We start from the raw sequence: 14,069 nt of genomic DNA on the forward strand, positions 1-14,069 counted from the left end.
AAAACAAAAATGAATGTGGTCCATATTAATGTTTATCACAAACTCCTGATTCTGTCAGTTCTAATAAATCGTAGAATATGTGTTGCTACTGTTTTGAAATGCTGGCGTTGTATGTTGTGACCCTCAGATGGCAGATCCACACTCTGGGTTCCCAGCTGAGTTGTCTGAGGACAGACAGACCTCCTCTGTTCGCTCAAGTACCACGGATGCCGGCCAGAGTGACTGTAATCCCTCGGACACAGAGCTCCAGAGAGGACAGGAGGGACTTCAGTTAGACCCAGAACAGAGTTATCCTGGACTGGAGAACCTGGCTTCTCCTGGGGGTGAAAACGTGGAGGAGATAGATGGATCGGAGAGAGCTGTGGTCAGACCCAAATGTCCTGTGGCTATCTACAGAGGTACGGACATCGTGGATGCAGTCAAAGTTTACATTAGCAAGACCAAAACTTTCTCTTGGACCTTTTAATGCTTCAACATCATGATAATGATTACAACCACGGGCGGCACCTTAGTCATGTAAATTGTACTGCTAATGGTTGCTCCTGGAACATTGGGCATTGTCAATATGCATTGTGGCAGATTCCAGTCTGGTTTTTATGATTTTTCTTTCAACAGCGGGTCGACATTGTTTACAGTCATTTCCCTTTTGAATGGATGTGATTGACAGCCGACGAAGAGTTGCAGACTACAGGGTCTATTATTGACTCGGTCACTGGCTGGTCTTTAAAACCACATTTTATCAACAAAACATGGAAGGAGTGAGGTGTAAAAACATGCAAAAATACAATTACCTATTTGATAAAGAGTTAGAAGAGAGGAACAAACTTCAAATTTACGCTGTGATTTATTCACAATTAAATTACTCAAAACCTCCGGGATACTCTAGCATTTTTCTCCTGCTTCATCTTCCTCTCTGATGGAGGTTGAGCTCCTGGTGTCTGATAACCACGGTTGACTCTGAAGCTGCACCGTGTCAGGTTTTCCCTGTGGTGTTGTTGATCAGCCCGACATTCTGAGAAGTCAGACCTGGATAGAACCTGCGGCCGTCTGGAACTTTGGTCCAGGAGACTAAGACCCCGTCCACACGTAGCCGGATATCTGCGGATATCTGCTAAACCGGATATATTTTCCTACGTTTTGACCTGTCATCCACACGAAAACGCAAATAAACGAAGGTTTAAAAAAACTCCGGGCAAAGTGAAGATTTTTGAAAACTACGTTTATGTAGATGCGTGTAGACACACACAACCGGAGTTTTGCGTTTTCGAACGTCACATTATGCGCCAAAACAACAACAAATCTGCTCTGACGTGCGACTTTTGTTTACTACAGAACTACAGATGATCCAGCATCTGTTCTCTATTTATTAAATAAATGGTCTCTGCTCTTGACCACCGCTTACTGCGTTACACCGACACAGAGGCTACGCCGTAGGGTACGCGGCGACGCGCACCCTACGGCGTAGGGGCCGCGGAGCCCCTGCGGAGAGCCGCGGAGCCCCCGCGGAGCCCCCGCGGAGAGCCGCGGAGGAGCCGCGGAGCCCCTGCGGAGAGCCGCGGAGGTGCAGCTTCCCCGGGAGCCGCAGATGATCTACAGGTTAGAATGCTTATGAATGTGGTCGAAAACGCAGATCTTCGGTTATGTGTGGAAGGGTTTTTTTTTAAAAACGATGTAATGTGGATGCAAATTTTTTTATAAACGGATGGGGGAAATATTCGGATTTAAAAATACCCGGCTACGTGTGGACGGGGTCTAAACCTTGGTCTCTGGGGAGAGCATGAAGGTTACGAGTCAGAATAACTGGAAATCATTTTATGACGCTTCACCAGCTACAATAATAACACATTCAGGGCGTGACAGTATTTCACTCATAATTTCAAAAATAACAATCACATAATCACAGCAAGATTTTCTTTGACTGGACTGAAGGTTCTTAGAGCTTTTCAGAAGAACTGCACCAGCATGAGCTCTAGTTGAAATTTGAATTTTGATGCTTTTCTGGTCCCATGCCAGTGGGGTTTGCTGTTTCACAACACTCCGTTGCTCAGAGACGAGCCCAAAGCAAAACAGCGCTTTATTAACGTGATTACATACCTGGTTGCCTAGCAATCCTAAACCCATCAAAGACGAGAGGACTGCAAAAGCAGAGTGGAGTGATCATGGACTCTCAGCTGGATATGGTTGTTGGTTTTTAATCTTCTTTCTGGAGGGATTGTGTGCCTTGTTCTTTAAAAAACATTTGTTTCATCTGATCTGCACACGATAGGCAGACACCGGCGAATAGCAGGCCAGACCCCGAGACCCATCCATCACGTGACGTCTGCGGCTGCTGCTTCCTCCTCCATCCCAGTGAGTGAACTGCATCAGAGGCTGCAGGAGGCACTGGGGCGCTGTCACTTAAACCTGGAGTTACTGTGCTTCACATTCTGCAAATAAATGAACCTTTCCTCTATATTAGATGCTATGGAGTGTAAACTCTCATCAAAGACCAAAACGACATGAATCAAAGTCGTCTAGAGTGAGAAGGAAATGTATGTTTGAAGCATTGCTGTCAGTAATGTCAGTAAGAAGCAGCCCGTGTTGAAATCAATGACCATTTTAATCCTCTAACAAGACTAGAAAAACGTCCTTCGGCTTCAGTGACCGTTTCCCTGCAGACAGACGGGGGGCGGGGGTGTTTTAACTTAAAGGGCTGTCTTTCTTATCTGCTATTACCACCATCTTAAGTCTGTAATCTTAAATCAACTAGTGAATGTTGTGGAAACTACTGTCAATAGACTCTAAACTAGGTGAAACAAGCTGTCGTTGATATCAAAGTATTGATCAGTTGTGTAGAAGTAGAGGACATGAACTCTGCTGATGTTGTCTGTTGACAGTAGTATGTCCACTAGCCGACCGGTACGCAGTTAAGACGACGTCAGGTGCGTAAAAATGGCCCTTTTATTGATGTTTTGGGTTTCATTTTGGCCCCTAGCGGGGTTCCTGTTCCTGTTCATTACCATCTACTAATACCACCTACGTCATCATATACGTCAACATATACTATTATACACAGACTCTGTCCCTCTACTGTTATTATTTATTTACTTATACTGTTGTTATATACTGTTTATGATGCTTCTGTATTAGTTTGCACCCTTGCGGCCTTGCTGGTAAAATTTAATCGGACAGGCAACTGTTCAATGACAAATAAAGTTTAGAATTTTAGCTGATAATAGACACAGCGTTGCTTTAACTCCAGAATACTCCACAACTATAGACAGACTACTTATGTTCATCGTGTTTAGACCCTTTTTGATTGGATTCGATTGGGTTTTTTTTGGCTATAAAAGCTTCATGTCAGGCCTTGTCGCAACTGCAGGTGTCGAGAAGAAGGATGGTGCTGCTGGCCAATGAGAATAAAAGGGAAATTGCCAAACAGGCACGAGCCAAGAAGGAGGCGAGGAGAGCAGCACTGGACTCCCGACACAAGTACCTGATCAACATGCTGGTGGATGCTGTGACCATGGAGGAGCCAGAGGTGGAGGACGTCTTCGTCTCTGATGACAAAGTAACTCACAGTCAGGTTCTTGAACCATTACGCCACAGAAATGATCTTCTGGGGGTCTCGGGATAATTCATGTCTGATTCTTGCAGATCAGCATGATTGATGATTTCTTTGCTGCAAACGGATCCAGGCAGCTGGTTTTCATCTATCAGGAGCATAATGTTGTTCTCAAACGGAGGATTTGCTCATTACTGGTAATGTTAGCCTTTTTTAAAAAAAAACTTCTGGCAGTTAACTTTGTGCCAGTTGTAGGTGTTTATTGGACTGAAGTTTGAATTTCAATAAAAAAAAACAAACCAACTGTAAAGTTGGGCTGTTCCAATACTTTGACTATAAGTATTGGTCACATGACATCACATTTAACACATTCTTTTTTTCCTATCTTTCTCTCTGTCCTTCCTCCTTTCCAGGATGTAAAGACGCCAGCCAAGACTCAAACGAAACTCTTCATCACCACAGGAAGCTCTGAGGTAAGCGGACACCAGTCAGCTCCTTTACAGCCCACCACAGGTCCTCGGAAGCACCAAGGATTAAACACACGAAACTTGGATTAAACACACGAAATGCTGAGAGCTTCGACTGGTGCAACTTTAAATCTCTCCTCTTTCTCCGCCGACATTTTGACATCGTGACAACTATAAATTGGACACAAAATATACAAATGCCATTGTACAATATTTCACATAATGCATAAACCCATGTTTATATTTGAAACTTAATACGAATCATTGTAGTAATTTAAATAATAATTTTACATGAAATTAAACCGGAGAGTCTACAAATGTTGGACAGGAAGTAGGAGAAGAAGCATGGTGCCTTTCAAAATAAAAGCACAAAATGTGGAGTGACAGAACTGCATCATTTACCATTAACAAAATAAGCTGCCATTTACACACGCCCCCACCTCTCCACACACACACACACACACACACACACACACACACACACACACACACACACACACACACACACACACACACACACACACACACACACACGCTAGTCTTTGTTATGATGTTAAATTGTTTGAGTATTTAGCTTTTTGTGCTGAGCTGTTTTTTGCACCTTCATACTATACTGTTTTTATACATAGTGTGAAGATGTTTTTTTCCCCTCGTCTTGAGGGTTTAAGATGTTGAGACACATGAATGTACACTGTCTGATCCTGTTTTTATTTTCTGTTTTTGCAGCCTTTACTGGGAACACATCTCTCCTTCCTTAGAACCACACAGAAGGCCATCACCACCGCCAACATTCACCAGGTCCTTCCCTCAAAACCCTTGAGACTCGTGATGATGATGTGTTCAGTCAGCTGTTTTCTGTCTGTGGAACGTCACATTCTCGTGTGTGCAGGAGGTGAACTTTGTCGTCATGGATGGGAGTGACAACAGCGTTCTGAAAAATCTGGAAACTCTGTTGGCTGGCTTCATGTTACCAGGTCTCAAGTCTCAGAAGGTTCGCACCAGCCATTCTGTTAGCTTTTAGCTGCCGGCTCCTGCTCTCTTATTTGGATTAAAAGAGTGGGGATTTTGAGTCAAAGCATGCCGACTCTGGGAGGGGTGATTCTACATTTTCATAGCCCAGATATGTTGTTGTTTCCACCTTTTAACATGAGAGTTCTGTCACAAACTGCGGCTCAAAAAGCATTTGTTGGGTATGTAATGTCTAATGCGTTAAAGGAACTCTGTATGAAGTGTAAAGAGCCCTGAGGGGACTGCATTGGTGAGCTGTTGCCCTCTGAATGAAATTTAGGATCCATTTTAAAAGACAGTAAAATCAAATTGTTTGAAAGATTTTGGTGGAATAAAGAGCCAATGCTGAAGTTGTAGAGCCTCCATATTGCCATCTAGGTTAACGTTTGGTTTTACTCTGGACTCTCGGACAGATGTGGGGCTGTGTGGAGGACGGTGCGTCCAGTCCAAAGGTCCAGTCGTTTTTGTCCTCAGTGAATCAGACTATCAGTGACCTGAATTCAGACAGAGTCAACATGGAGAGAAAGGTTCATCTTCAGCAGGTCGACCTTCCTGACACCATCCAGCAGATGAGCACTCCTGAAGACTACAGAGCAGCAGGTATGAAGATCCACTGCAGCTGCATCTCTTACACTTTCACCTTCTGAGGTCCGGCCAGCATGCTCTTCCTCACTGTTCGGAGGTTTAGACTTTTAAGCCTGTGAAAGTACCTTTTTGCTTGCAACAAAATTCATATGAAAAATGTTTTACTTGTAAAATGTGAACGCTGTGTGACTGTTGCATAAGACGTCTGCTGACAACGCTGACACTATTAAAGACGGCTTACTCTCTTTCTTGGTAAAACAAAATTTAGGATGGTATCAGAACTGCATGATCTTCCGGGCTCCTCCCCTCCCTCTCTGCTGTGCTTCAGCTGTGACTGCTAAGCCACTCCCTGCAGAGGAGGCTGTCATACACAGTAAAATGTATATTGTTTAAATGAACAAGTTCTGCTTACTCCTTCCAAAGAAGTCTGAATCCTTGAGAGGAAGTTATCAATCCAAGATATCAGCTTTAAAGCAGCAGCTGCTTAAACGAGCAAACTCGTCTTTGACGTGATGATGATCCTGAAATACTGTCATGAAGCAGAAGCATGGTTGTTGATTATGTAAAGTGGAGAACGGCTTGTCCTCTCAGCCAGTAACGTTGAGCTGGTGCAGCGTCTGGAGGACGTCTTCTCGGTGTGGATCAAGCAGATCAGGATGGTGCTGGTGGAGGACAAAAAGCTGAGGAGGGAGGCCGGCGACGTCGGGCCGTCAACTGAGCTGGAGCACTGGAAGAGGCGCATGGTCCTCTTCAACAGGTAGAGCGACATCATGATCTCCCTCCTTGTTTCACTGTTTGTGATCAAATCAGAAGACTCTAAACTTTTGGATGAAACCGGTTCAGTGGTCCTGTTACGGTCCGGCTGCTGAATTTTACCAGAACATCTTTTTTTGGAGAAGTATTTACATCTGGGCAGGTCGTACCGCGGGTCAGCTACTTTAAGCAGGCGTTTAAATCCTCATTTTTGTACCCTCTTGAGTGTTGCCATGTCCTTTGCAAGATAAAAGGTAATAACTTCTTTTACCTCTTTCCATCACTTGCTTGATTTGTCAAATGTTTATGTTGTCTGTTTTGGTCTCATGCTAGCTGCTGCTGCTGCCTGCGGTGCTGCCGGACCCCTCGCTATTTGGCTCTCGGCAGCTCACTGTGCTTCCTCTTCAGGGGATTGAACAGATTCGCCGTGTTACCACCGACATGCGAACGGTTTTCGTGCAAACTTTCCAAATTACATTCGCTTGAGCTCGATTGCTTGCGGAAAATCCAAACCAATTTCATATAATTGAGGTGGAATTATTTTTGCGACCAGTTCCGTCAATACGTCTGGTGAGTCGGTGCGTCAGCGTAGAACTGCAATTTATAGAATGTGTCCTAGACGATCCCACGATCTCCTTCACCTCTAATATCGTATATCGCCCATCCCTAGTCTGGACTCTAAAACTCAGATCTTCTCATTTATTTTTTATTATTTAATGTCAAGTCTTGACTTTTATTTCTGTGTGTGTGTGTGTGTGTGTGTGTGTGTGTGTGTGTGTGTGTGTGTGTGTGTGTGTGTGTGTGTGTGTGTGTGTGTGTGTGTGTGTGTGTGTCAGTTTGGTGGAGGAAGTGAAGTGTCCAGAGGTGAAACGGACTATGGGAGTTCTGCTGATGGCAAAGTCTCGAACACTGCGAGTCTGGAAAGAGCTGGTCAGCCTCTTATTAACTTTTTAGTTTCAACGTTCAGGAGTGAGTGAGATCAATGCTGCCAGTGTCATGATTGATTGCTTTATTGATCGTGTTAGGACCGAGAGATGACCGATGTGGCTAACGAGGCGAAGGACAACGTGAAGTGTCTGAACAAGCTGGTCAGGTTGTTCAGACAGCTGGAGGAAAGCACACCGGTTCGTATTTACAAACTCAGTTTGATGGAACCGACGTTTTCTTGGTTAAGCAGAAGGAAAAGGTAACTGATGGACTTGTTGGTGGAGGCGGGGCCGAGAGGAGAGACATTTGATTGCTTGTTTTGTCACCACCATCCAGCGTTGTGTCTGTGCTGCTGCGTAAGTGGGCTGAACGTCAGACATGACGGAAGCCCGCTGGTGCAGAATTTACCGGGTTTGTTTTGTGTTCGAGCTCCACTCCTCCAAAAGTTTCCATGAAAACTTGTCAGGAACCTTTTGGGTAAATTTGCTGACGGCAACAGAAATACTTACGGCCTTGGAAGAAGTGCAGTTGTGTGTTAACTTTATTACTTTACAGGAAAAAATGTGCGCAATAATTTGTATGTCATTGTTAGGATGGTACTGTCGTGGGATGAAAGAGTTAGATCAATGAACTAATTCAGGATGGAGTTTTATTTTCATCAGATTCTATGTCACTGTTGAGATGGAAACTGGCGTTGCCTGAATCCAGAATGCCGCCGTGTCTGACATCTTCTCTAACAACAGATGGACATGCTGGACCCCATTTCCAATCTGATGAACAACATCGGGATGTTCCATACATTCTCTCACCTCACCTCTGAGGGAATAACGTCCCTACTGCAGAAGGTCACCAACCAAATAATCAACACCTGCAAGAGATATTTGATGCACGGCGTGAAGCGCATCTGGGACCACAGCAGGTACTGAACTGAACCCAGTTAAAACCAGGAACCCTTAACCCTGCATTCACACCAAAAGTGTCATAGGCATCCGGCTGCCATTCATTTTCTATGAAAGCGCGCTGCGAGAGGCGTCGGAGGCGTAGGAGGCAAATGAGCAGCGGCGATGCCGAGGCAGTGTTCAATCACAGCCCGGGATTCCCAAAGCAAGAAGCCCCAATGCAGATTGTACTTTCATGTCACACAAACGTACACTCATTCACATGCACACATGAGCATAGCTGTGCGCTAACAAACTTCTTTTATCAGGAATTAATATATTTTATCCAGCAAACTGACATTTTGGCTGATTTGACTGACGTTTTTATCTGAACTGCTCATGTGAAACACGTAACTGATGGTTGAGGAGCTGTATGTAAATGTAAATTAACTTTATTATATAGCACCTTACATCAACTTAGAGGTGAACCAAAGTGCTTTACATAACATACAACAAAATAAAACAAGAATAAAACATATGAACATATACAAAAACATCAAGTATAAAAAAGTGTTGCCACACTACTGGGTATTAAAAGCCACCCTGAATAAATAAGTTTTAATTTTAGATTTAAAAAGGCCCAGGTCAGAGATGGTGCGTAACTCACAGGTCTGAACTAGGTGTATGGTCTGAACTATTTTATTTGCTACATTGATCCAACGCAAAATAATAAAAAAAACGTGCTTATTAATCACAAAACACCGTTTAAACATGACCAAATCCGCTACGACCTGGTGTGTCAGTGCTGCTCACCGCAGACAGAATGCAGCTTCACCGGGAGCAACCGGGAGCCGATGGTTGATAATCCATGGATCAACCTTGTTCAGGAGCATCAAACTCACTCTTGTCTATGCGGAATTAACGCCGAAATATAAAGAAGGCTTCCCAAAGAGATATATATATATATATATATATATATATATATATATATATATATACATATATATATATATATATATATATATATATATATATATATATATATATATATATATATATATATATATATATATATAGCGTGGCTATATACACTTTTTTCCTCCAATTCTGCAGTGCAGCTTGAAAGCCCCGCCTACTGCAGGCGTTGGCAAGTGGCGCGATACAGGCGTCATGAGCAACCATAGGCGATTTTTTTTATGCTTTAGGTGTGAATCCACAGTAACATGATACCCGGGAGTCTGGGAGTTGTTCCCTGGGATTTGTTGCCTGGGAAGTGCTTCTTCGACCTGGTGCAGACGATGTTCTTCACACAACAGTTAATGTTGTGATGTCATTATGTGTGAGAGCACCCGTCTGTAAATGTCAGGGTTTCTGGGATCTTAAACGGAACCCTGGCTATTAAGACATGTAGGTCTTAAAAGATAAATGTTGGTATCAATTATAACAATGTGATATAAAAAACCTTGTTGATGTCTTCGTTTTTATAAAATTTGAAAATATAATTTAACTCGTAGGTCGCCATTGTTGTTTACAATCTGGGTAGTGACGTCAGACGGTGGCTCCTGCTGGCCCCCGTCCACTGTTTTGACACCCAGAAACAGATGAAAACACAGCTAAACAGGTGACGGCGCACCAGAAACACAGATCAAAACACAGCTAAACATTAAGGTGATGGCGCACCTACAAAAAAGTTAAAAAAAAAAAATAAAAAAAAAGTACCGCACCATAAAGCATGAACTATAAAAACACCATAAAACTCAGATAGACTAACAGACCACACGTTTCAACTAGCAGATAGCCGATGCTACAATAAAAACCCCAGCCAGATCTGGCGTCATTAAATTAAATAAAGATGTTCTTGCCTATTTGACGCGAAGTCTGCGCCTCCCGTTTCGTCAAAGTCCCGGGCCAGTCCCCTCAGCCTCTGGTCTGTCATCAGCACCGAAGACGGTTTTAGGGGCGGAGAGGGGTGGGCTATGCCCACCCAAACGTGCATCCTACCCACCGGCGTCTCCATCCCGGCGGCGGCGAGAGCGGATGGCGGAGCGCTGCAGGCTTCCACGGCCGGGAGAGTGCTGCTCATCTATGTTTTAGATACCTGTCCCAGTTAAACTAACTGGGCTTATCTTCCCAGAGCCACCGGTCTACGTCATCGCCCCCAGAATCCATTGCGCAAGTAAAACATGGCGCCTCCCGCAGGTCAAAATATGTGATAAACATTGTAGATTTTTAAAGCAATTAAGATTATTTTATGTGTTTCTAACAACATATTTTAGTATAAGAGAACAATTGTGGCTAATTAGGGACTACAAGTCTTAATAACCAGGGTTCCTTTTAAGTCTTGATGTAATGATTAAAACATTTCCTAAAATGGCTGCGACGCCTTCAGGCCTCGAAGAAAAAAGGTGGAATAAACAGAACTGGAACCAATATTAACCTTCACGTACTGTAGGTGAGGGACCACATTAAGACGTTGTGTGTCTGTGTGTCCTCAGGCCGGTTCTGCTGCAGCGGATGTCCGATTGTTGCCTTCTAAACGTGCAGTATCAGGAGAGCTTCCAGAGGTTGAGGGAAAAGCCCAACACCAGACAGTTAGACTTCAGGTACCCGGCGACACATTCTGATGAGGCTTCAGCGCCCGTAGCTGTTCAGCTTCACATCCCCCGTTTCTGTGTGCTTCTTCACTTCCTTCTTAGCCAAAGGCACATCTTCGGAAAGTTTGATGATTTCTGCCGACGTTTGGAGAAGATCGCTGACATGATGTCCACGCTGGAGAGCCTGGCTGCTCTGGGGAAAATAAAGGTGATCTGACGCCACATGATGGTTTCTGAACTGTGGACTTGGTCAGTATGATATAAATAATGAAAACATTTCTTCTTAATTAACTAATCCATTATAGGACCTCATGTGTACATTTGTATTTACTTTCTTCAATTTAAGATTTGTTTTTATTCAATTCAACTTTCTTTATATAGTCTATTACAACACAGTTGTCTCTAGGATCTTTCCAGAGACCAGAACATGACCCCCGAGCAATTATTACATAAAAGTAAACACTGGCAGGTAAAAACTCCCCTAGTGGGGAAAAAAAACCTGAAGCCAAACAGTGGCAAGAAAAACTCTTTAGGAGGGAAGAAACCTGGACCAGGACCTGGATCATAAGGGGGGAAGAAACCTGGACCAGGACCTGGATCTGAAACCTGGACCTGAAACATCACAGAAGTGAAAAGGAAGGGGCACATCTACATCTACAGTTTAGCTCAGTATTGTATTCAGTCCTGTAGTGCAGTGGTCCTCAACCGGTACCGGGCCGTGGGTCATCTGGTACCGGGCCGCACAGAGAGAAAAAATTATTTCTGTAGCATCCCCTGATGATGGATGACTCTCAAACTGATGGTTCACAATGTTTTTATTCCTTGGATGTAAATACACTGCAAACACCCTGTAAGAGCTATAAAGGAATAAAATAAAATAGAGTTAGTCTTTCTACATTCATATAAGTTTAATTTAACTTAAATACAGACCGACGCAGCTGCTCGCTCGCTCGCTCGGTAATAACAGCTACACAGGCTGATTTATGTTTCCGCGTTACACCTACGCAGGGCCTACGGCGTAGGGTGCGCCGTCGATTTAACGCGGAACCATAAATCAGGCCTACCGCTAACCACAATACATGAATAATCATGACAGCCAAACTCAATATGTACATAAATACGGCATAACATTTGCAAAGAAAACAAATCCTTATCAGAAGGGGATTTTTGTGTCAGTTGGGCACCACTTTAGCATTCCCGACACTAGTTTAGTCTTTCAGACACACTTTCTACTGCCGTTAAACTTTTACCATCAAAGTCCGAAGCGCCGGATGTTTACAAGGTCTCGGTGAGACGCCTTCAAAATAAAAGCACTAAATATCGGTCTCCTTAATAAATAAAATAAAAGCCTGGCTTTAAATAACGTTAATGAGACATAAAAACACATTTATAGAAATACTCATATTAAAGGTAATTTACAATTTCCATTATTTTATTTAATTTTTTCGAAAATTGTGTTTTATTATTATTCATTATTATTATTACTATAGAGAAAATACCACAGTTTTTAATGCCGATCTTGTAATTTTATTTAGTTTTTATCAACTACACCTTTAGATTGGGCCGTGAAAATATTGTCAGACATTAAACCGGTCCGCGGTTCAGAAAAGGTTAGGGACCACTGCTGTAGTGTATTTGGACAGAGACAGAGTTGTGAAGATTTGGCTTTCATACACCACCACTAAGAATTTGAAATAAAACGGTCTAGGCCGGAAGGCTCTGCACACTAAAGGTGCTGACCCACCAACCCGACGTCGCCCGCTCTCTGCCGACTGCTGTGTCGGCTCGCGTCGGGCTGGGTCGGGCTGGGTCGGGCTGGGTCGGGCTCACTAGACACACCGCAAATACGACACCCGACGGCGAACTAGCACGTACGTTCTGCGCATGCGTGAGAGGTAATTCCCCTCCATACCGGCAGGCAGCGGTAGTCTGTATTCAGGGGCTCAAGGAGGAGGACAGCGCTTTTTTTTTTCAAAGCTTTATTGAGAAGACACAAGTGCAATACAAAACAGACGGCACAACCACCTGCAGCTCTGTGGAGAATTAAAATAAATGGCTGGCTGAAATAAATCATTTAGGAAGATAAATGTTGGTTTAATAGATGAAATCTAACAGTTGTAGCTACGCCTGTTAAGAAATTTGCTCCGAAAATTTCAGGATTTTCTGCCTGCCGGCTCCGGAGCTGATTTATGGTTCCGCGTTAAATCGACGTAGAGCCTACGGCGTAGGGTACGGCGTAGGGTACGGCGTAGGGTACGGCGTAGGGTACGGCGCAGGGTACGGCGCGCGTCGCCGCGTAACCTACGCTGTAGGCTCTGCGTTGGTGTAACACAGAACCATAAATCAGCATTTATTCTGGCGCGGTTTGATAAAGACAAGCGAGTGATTATATACATTCACTGAGTGAATATTATGAAAGTAAAATATTTATTTCTCTCTACAAATGTAATCAAAACGCATTTTTATGCAGAAACTAACTCAAAATATTGATTTTATTCATAAGAAATGTCCGCCATGTTTTTTTTTTTATTCAGTCCGCAAATGACGACGAAAAGCATTCTGGGAAATTCTGGGAACAGCCAATAACAGAGTGAGCTGTTTGACCGACGGCCGACGCCGATTCAACATGTCGAATCGGCTGAAATGCTCCCGACGGGACGCCGACCTGTGGCGACATGCGGGACACACCGGGGAAACTATGCCGACAGACGAGCACCGACGCTCACCGACGGCCGATTATCGGCTTTGTGTGTCAGGGCCTTAAGCCTATCTCAACTGACCAAAATCTGTTATTCTGCTAGATGTCGTGCGTTCCCTGGTTACTTTACTTTACATTTACGATAGAAGATGAAATGATCCACAGCATGTGTCAAACATGGCGGAGCAGTGTTGTGGTACGTAGGTGTGGCTGCCCCTGGAACAGGTCGCTTGTGTGTGATGATGACGATGGGGTGGCTGCTGACACAAGAATCCAGATGAAGTCTGATGTTTACAGGTCTCTGATCACATTCAGACTAATGATACAAAGCTGGTGGACAGAGCTTCACGCTGCAGATGGATAATGACCCCAAACATGCTGAGAAAGGAACTTGAGACTTTCAAAAACGTGGAACATGTTTATGACCAAGTCAGTGACCTGATCTGAAACCAACAGAGCAAATTTTCAGTTACTGAAGACATAAGTGGAGGCACAAAGACCCAGAAACAAGCAGCTAAAGGAGGCTGCAGGATTTAGTCATGCCCATGGACTCCAGACTTCAGGACGCTTGTGGATACCAGGGATTGTCATCCAGGTTATATTTACAGTTGCATT

The 14,069-nt window shown here is 43.8% G+C and overlaps 1 protein-coding gene across 1 annotated transcript in view; it reads left to right on the forward strand.

The window, feature by feature from the left end:
• LOC133456187 (dynein axonemal heavy chain 5-like) overlaps positions 1-14,069 on the forward strand; it is an 87,292-nt gene that overhangs the window by 1,136 nt on the left and 72,087 nt on the right. The window contains exons 2-15 of the mRNA XM_061734645.1: positions 128-398; positions 2,267-2,349; positions 3,362-3,550; positions 3,637-3,741; positions 3,967-4,017; positions 4,738-4,809; positions 4,901-5,002; positions 5,433-5,619; positions 6,196-6,361; positions 7,194-7,287; positions 7,383-7,481; positions 8,028-8,203; positions 10,658-10,765; positions 10,859-10,964. Coding sequence (XP_061590629.1) covers positions 128-398; positions 2,267-2,349; positions 3,362-3,550; positions 3,637-3,741; positions 3,967-4,017; positions 4,738-4,809; positions 4,901-5,002; positions 5,433-5,619; positions 6,196-6,361; positions 7,194-7,287; positions 7,383-7,481; positions 8,028-8,203; positions 10,658-10,765; positions 10,859-10,964 — 1,809 coding nt within the window. The remainder of the gene's footprint in view (positions 1-127; positions 399-2,266; positions 2,350-3,361; positions 3,551-3,636; positions 3,742-3,966; positions 4,018-4,737; positions 4,810-4,900; positions 5,003-5,432; positions 5,620-6,195; positions 6,362-7,193; positions 7,288-7,382; positions 7,482-8,027; positions 8,204-10,657; positions 10,766-10,858; positions 10,965-14,069) is intronic.

Source organism: Cololabis saira, chromosome 12 (assembly GCF_033807715.1).
Source record: "Cololabis saira isolate AMF1-May2022 chromosome 12, fColSai1.1, whole genome shotgun sequence".
Lineage (NCBI taxonomy): Eukaryota > Metazoa > Chordata > Actinopteri > Beloniformes > Belonidae > Cololabis > Cololabis saira.